The sequence below is a fragment of the Triticum aestivum genome, chromosome 5A, assembly GCF_018294505.1.
Source record: "Triticum aestivum cultivar Chinese Spring chromosome 5A, IWGSC CS RefSeq v2.1, whole genome shotgun sequence".
Classification (NCBI taxonomy): Eukaryota; Viridiplantae; Streptophyta; class Magnoliopsida; order Poales; family Poaceae; genus Triticum; species Triticum aestivum.
This window is the reverse complement of record NC_057806.1, coordinates 503916925-503924064: the sequence shown is the minus strand read 5'-3', so window position 1 is coordinate 503924064 and position 7140 is coordinate 503916925. Positions and strand designations below refer to the sequence as shown.

The 7140-nt window shown below is 40.9% G+C and overlaps 2 protein-coding genes across 2 annotated transcripts; both read right to left on the bottom strand.

The window, feature by feature from the left end:
• Positions 1-313: 313 nt before the first annotated feature.
• Positions 314-1268, bottom strand: LOC123107391 (uncharacterized). Its single transcript, XM_044529380.1, has one exon. It carries the CDS (start codon positions 1246-1248, stop codon positions 589-591), a length of 660 nt encoding a protein of 219 aa, XP_044385315.1. The 5' UTR covers positions 1249-1268; the 3' UTR covers positions 314-588.
• A 4549-nt stretch (positions 1269-5817) lies between these two features.
• On the bottom strand, positions 5818-6645 carry LOC123107390 (uncharacterized). Its single transcript, XM_044529379.1, has one exon. It carries the CDS (start codon positions 6596-6598, stop codon positions 6047-6049), a length of 552 nt encoding a protein of 183 aa, XP_044385314.1. The 5' UTR covers positions 6599-6645; the 3' UTR covers positions 5818-6046.
• Positions 6646-7140: the final 495 nt, after the last annotated feature.

Sequence of the window (7140 nt, the reverse complement as noted above, 5' to 3'; positions counted from 1 at the left end):
TACATTACTAGTGATCTAGACACTCTTATATTTCTTTACAGAGGGAGTATTAAATTAACCATACAACATTTAAGTGCATATATTAAGAAAAGTGTGGGGGCTATAATTTGCGGAAATATATATAGATTACTCACCTAAATATATATTAAGATTATTATTTTATTATACATGGATGTTCTCATTATAATAGCATTTGTAATTTTGTACAAGCATATTCATATGAAATAATGGTCCAAATTACTAATTGTAGTCTTTCAAAACCATGTTATATATATACCAAAAAATAGAGGCGCAAATGCACGGATTACTTTGATAGTTTTGGTAAACATCTGCTCTAACTTGTGTTGTTTCACTAGCATACGTTGCTATATTTCTCCCAAAGAAAACTCAATTGTGTGTGCTAGAAAAATAATGTCTATTCTCTGGCAGACAGCATATGTCCATCTCCTTTTCTCCCTATCTAAATACGGTATACAAGTCTAGTTCACACCCACCAATCTACCGTACCTCTATTAGCAACCAATAACTCAGTATACGTACACTTCAGATTTTGTCATACAAACAAATAGATATGAGCTAACAAGATCACTAGAAGCTCTGATTCATCCGCTTCTGGAACCTTGTGATGAACATGTCAGCAGCCTGATCAATTTCGTTGTCAATGCTGAACTCTAAACCCTGTGCCTCTCGGTTGTTCCGGATTACATCTATGACCAGCGGTTGGTCATCGACGTCTTCATCACACTCATCGAGTAGCACATGACCATCATCTTCATCGTCGCCCACCTCGCAATCTTCGGTGTAACAACAGTTGTTGTCATCGTCATTGAAGATGGTGTGTAGTGTCCGATCAGTGCAGCCACCATCACCATCATCCTCTGGATCAAACAGTGCCAGTTGATGAGAGATATTAACAACAATCTCACCACCAGGGATCGCTGGCGTCTTCCAGACCTTGCGCACCACGAGAGCCTTGTGGCAGTCCACCCTGGCACCTTTCTCCCGGTCAGCGGCAGCCACAAGCGCATGGATCCTGTGGGAGAAGGCGCCGACAGTGGCCAACCTGCGACGGAGGGACACGAGGACGAGGAGCCTGGCTGCCAGCACGCTGGTCTTGTTTTTGCACGTCGCAGCCACCTTCTTCAGAAGCTCCGTGCCCTTGCCAATCTTCATCTTCGATGCTGAGAGGTGGCCAAACTGCCTATCAAACACAACAAGTAGGGTTCTGTGATAGCTCAAGCTTGGCATGAGCAGACCACTGAGATGAGGCAAGATGTTTCAGATTCATGGGCCTTCTCCTGAGTCTTCAAGGTTGTATTTATACTTTTATAGTCAGGAACTCGGCATGCAAGTGCCTGCGTAAAACTTTGCTCATGTGACAATCAAACTTTTCTAGCTCTCCCAAAGCATATGAAAGCACAACCTTGGAAAAACAAGCATAGGCACAAAAGGAAGATCTATAGAAAACAATTTTGGCATGTGGAGTTAGCACTATGGGAATGTTGGGAGTGGAAAGCAAGCTAAAGATGGAAGAAAAGCTAGCAATGGGGAATGAAATGGAGAAAGTATTCCACTTACGCTAGAAAAGACACATGCCCCAAGGTGTAGATTGGCTCTCTATGACCCCGAGTTTCCAGTATCTCTTTTAATTAAGTGGTAGTAGCTGATGATGGGTTGGCCGGAATGCCCAAAGGGAACCAAACCGGCTCCCTTTTGTTCTTGGCAGTTTCCTTGTGATTCATGGCAGATTGTAAAGTACGCGCACATGGAGAATTTGCAACACGCCGAAAGCAAATTCCTGTGTGTGTCTCACTTAGTTAAATCGCAGACGCCAAGGTTATTAATTGTCTTGCCCACAGCTTCTTGTAATTCTTCTCCTCCGTCCAAACGCAGAACCAATGGCGTGATGGATGCATGCATGGGTGGAGCTTCAGCAATCTTTTCTGATGGCGTCGATCATGTTAAACTTGTGATGACAACGGCGGTGTGACACAAGTGCTTCCTTTCCTGGAAGAAATGAAAAGATGGTGCACACGTCCAACATTGGCAGGATTTTCGTGGGAATGGAGGAGGAGACCGGCGATCGTTTTTGCAGCAGTACATGTTAAAGTATCGACAAGATTCTGGTCTAGAAAAAAGTATCGTCAAGATATTTCTGTTAAAGTCGTGCATGGATGTGCCGGCTGGTTTCGTGATTCTTAACTCGAGGGGTTTGGTGATCGGTCCTCTACTTAGAAATTGCTTGTCAATGTGTGCTTAACTTGGAAGGAAAGGAAAAGGCTCGATTGGGACTGAGAAAAAAATGGTCTCCTAATGAAATGGATGCATGATTTCATTGGGTGAAAAGAAGAAACCCCTATACACGTCAACCACTTGAGCTTGACTCGTATTTCATTTCGACTCAGGATCACTCAAGAAATAAATTAAGCACGAGCAATTTTTCCAGCTTGGTTGACATACGAGCAGAATTTGGGCTAGCTTACATCAGGAGACATATGGCTCGAGTAAACATATATGTTACTTCAATTTAGTACATGTACTTTATTCAGCAATAAAGCAATGCATTACTTTTTTCATTTCTGGATGCACTAATTCATACCCTCACAAAAAAAGAATGCACTAATTTGTAGCCATCAATAGCCTACATATACACGAGACACTTAACCTTCAAAATACAAACAATGTGGGGAAGGTAGACCATGGAAACTTTATATTGGGCGGCCTTCTCCTCCTTATGCGCCGTAGAGCCCTCCTCCTGCGCGGCTATGGGAAAACGACACCTCGGGTTGGGTGTAGCTTCATGGTCGGTCTCATCCTCGTTGTTGTGGTGGGTAGTTGGAAGGGGGCACTGGCTCCACCATAGATGAAGAGGTAGTGAGTGGGGAAGGTGAAAGTTAGTGTTGAAAATTATCCCATTTTGTTGGGTAGTTGAAACCGCCTGAGGGGAGGCTGCGATCCGTTGTGCTTCAGGTGATGGCGGAGCTGTTGCTACCGCCTGGTGGTAGGATGGGAGTACGGACATTGTGATGGGAACGGAGGTAATGAAATATCGGTAGCAGATGCTATGATTTTAGGGGAGAGGAAAGATTTGGGAGATCATCACGGATAATATGAAACCTTGCTCCTTTTTATGAGTGGGTGACAATGAAAATTGAACTGTAAAAATCATTACCATATTTTTTTTTTCTATCATGCCTTGAGATGGAACTCCAGGATTCAACAAACTAGTAAGAACATATATATGTTGCAAGATGGGAAAATTCAAACCATCTTTATAAAGCTTTTGATATCAAATGGAGTTTAGTGATATGATATAGATAGTGGATAAAAACATTATTATTCTCCCTCCGATCCATACCAGCAACAAGTAATATGGATCAGATGGAGTACCTAAATTGGAGAAACAAAGTGCACCCACACTATCTAGGCTATTCGGGGGCACGCTGCCCAGGTTTTCTCCTTCTTTATGGTGCTTGAAATATCATCGGATAATCATTTGTTGTTAGTGTTCTTAATGCGATTTTCCTTTTGAGATATAACTAAACCAGTTTCACCATGAAAAGGCACCTCATTGATGAAAAGATATAGTCGAAGCTAAACAAAAGTATAGGCATCAATGCATGTTTAAGTCTTAAACTCTTCGTTGATTAATTATTATTGAATAAAACTTTTTTTTTCATTTTTAGGTTTAGCATCTGCTATGTTGTGCTCATCTATGTATCAATCTAACATTACAAGAAATCAGACCAGTCTGATCCCAATTTCCTAAATCCCGGATTCTTGAAATCAAGACAACAACCAGAACTGAGCCAACAACAAGAGTATATGGTCGGGAAGTAGCTCAATTAGGGGAAGTGCAAGAGTCTAGAACCGAATGTGGTCACCACCTGAAAATATCTAAAGTGCAGTAAAATATTTGCACCTTGCGATGATGTGATCATTTAACTTAAGTAATTAATCATTTATAACTAATTCAACATAATGCTAACATCTTATTGTATGAGTGGACCAGTTTCACTATCTTTGTTCCTAGTCTGCAGGATACTCTGTTTTACAATGATTCTTATTTGAGAAGGCAAGAGTAGTTAACGTCAAATTTTTTTACCAGTGAGGGTGGATATAGTGATATAAAGAAATCAATACGCTTGTTTAATATTTTTTAAGCAAATCGGGTCCACTATGTGACCTCTCTCTGAAATAGGTTGATGTCCATTATGTGACAAAGGTATTACTTCTCAGTTTCGTAGATGAACCATTTTTATAAATAGCCTGTATTTTGGTAGATTTCTTTACTATCAACATTGCTTCATGTAAGTTGTATACTTATGTCATGTCTAATTATGTATTGTCTGAATAATGCAACAATTAGTTATAGAGTGCACTATTTTGTAACTTACTGCAGTCACTAATTGGTTAGAGAGTATATGTGAGTATCAATAAAATAAAAATGCAACACCGGAGAAAAATAGATGATGCTGTGCTCTCATGTACATCTATTTTCAACTTAATTGCTATTGTTTTATTAATTAAATATCTCAAGAAAGGTTTCTAGCATTCATGCACCTCGATATAGTGTACACTATACAGAAGAGAATAGACAAATACACTAGAAATGACAAACAAATATTGTCACCTCGATCTTGTGAACCATTTCTAGTAGATTGCAACCATTAGATCTAAATAGTTATACTTAAATCGATTATGCCTATTAGATCTACATATACTAAAATGGTCACATCCATTAGATTTAAATTATACCCAGGAAGATCGTAACTGTTAGATCAACATAACTGTATCTAAACGGGCCACATCTATTATATCCACATAGCCATATTAATATAGATCGCATACATTATATGTTCATAAAACTAGCTCAAGATATTGATTCGGTTATATCTACACAATCATATCTAAACAGATCGCATATCTTAGATCATAGCTTACTAAAATGATCATAATTGGTAGATCTTTGCATTTTAAAAGTTCACAACGGAGAGATCATTGTAGTTGCATTTAGATATATCACAAATATTTTGTGGTTCTCATACTAATTATTAGTTGAACTATAAATGACTGTTACATCTTATGCTTGATTTTGATGTGTTAGTCCTCGTCACATAACACCAACGTTAATCTAATGCAATGAATAGATAAACAACTAGAAATATATAAAAATATAAACCAAAAATATTTTTCTTACCATCTTATGCTCTATATACAATCAATATTTCCACAAAAAAGATATACAATCAATATTATCTGGAATTACAAAAAGATTAGAGGTGATACACGGAAGAAAATGCCCGTGGAGTGATTAGGCACCAACATGAGTATCGGCGGAAAAATATGTAAATGAGCATCAATTAGTGGAATCGAAGGCTTGAAGGCGTGTTGGCCATTTATTTGCTAGAAATTCATTTTATAAAGATGGAGTCAAACTGTATATGCAAACAAGAATCATCCTAGGCGGTTGGATAAGACGGTACTAGACTATTTCGTATATCCAATGGAAAAATGAAAAGATTGTAGGATAATTTTGTTGGTGTTCTTGCAGCTTGACATCTGACTGTATAAGCAAACTTTGGAGAGAAAACGAACCAATAGACAGATACCGATACTATATACATAGTTAGAAACCCCCATTCGAATATTTTGCCCTGTAGGCCCTTTCGAGGTGGATGGTGGGAGGGGGGGGGGGAGGGGGGTAAATCCAGTTATGATCGATTTTCGCAGTTATTAGCTCGCTATGAGATAGGATACATGTTATGAAAAGTGAGTAGAAATAATAGAGCCATCTGATCCAGATCAAGAAAAAGGTTGAGCAAATCCGCCAAAAAAATTATGTTTAAATATCTGCTACCCCTTACATAATTGTACTACGCGTTGCTATTTCTCAAAAAAAAAACTAATTTGTGGGTGCCCGGAAAAGTTTTGTTTAGTCTGCCCCCTACTATATGCTACAGTATCAATCTAACGTTCTCCCTCGCGACTAGTACACTTCTGTGTCGGCCGTGCAATCAGGTATAGATGAAAAACGAGCAGGTCACTAAATGCTCTTGCTCATTCGCTCCCGGAACCTCCTGATGAACATATCGGCGGCTTGGTCGATCTCATCTTCCATGTTGAACTCCAACCCCTGGACTTCCATGTTGCTCCTGATCACATCTATCACCGAGGGCTCGTCGACGTAACAGCAATTGTCATCGTCATTGAAGATGGGGTGCAGCGTCCAGTCAGGGAAGCCACCACCAACATCCTTCTCTTGACAAAACAGTGCCAATTGATGCGTGAGATCAACGATCTCACCGCCATGGATCGCTGGAAGCGTCTTCTCGACCTTGCGCGAAACGACAGCCTTGTGGCAGTCCCCTCCCGCCTTCGCCCGGTCCGCGGCCGCCATGAGCGCGTGTATCTTGTGAGACATCACGCCGACGGTGGCCATCCTGCGCCGGAGCGAGGCGAGGAAGAGGAGCCTGGCTGCGAGCACGCCGGTCTTGCTCTTGCACATCGTCACCGCCTTCTTCAGGAGCACAGGGGCCTTGCTCATCTTCATCTTCGTGGCAACAGCTAAAGTGCTGCACTGCCTCAGGCTAGGCATGCGCAGATCACCGAACCGAAGATCGAGACGATGAGACTGGGAGTCAAGCAAGGTGGCTTCAGTTTCATGGGCCTTGTCCTGAGGCCCCTAGGATGTATTTATAGTCTGGAGCTAGCTTGGAAACCCCAACACTGTGCGGCTTTGCTGCCCATGTCATGATCAAACTTTTTGGTAGTTCAAAGCGTGTGAAAATAACATGGAGAGAGAGCAATTTGAGCATGTGGACTGCGCACTACATATATTTGAGGGGGAACTAAAGCTGGGTGCGTGTGGAAGCTAGTTAAAGATGCAAGAAAAGCTAAAGAGATATGAGGTGAGGAAGGATATGTCAAAAGTATAGGTTGCTCCGCTCCGATTAGGCCACAAACACTCCCTCCGTCCGAAAATACTTGTCATTAAAATGGATAAAAAAAGGTGTATCTAAAACTAAAACACGTAGTATATCTCCGTTGTTAATTCTTCTGCCGCATGCTTTGCTGCTGCTGCTGCTTTTTTTTGGAACGAAGACGCTAGAAGCGTCCGGCTTTATATTAATAAAGCCC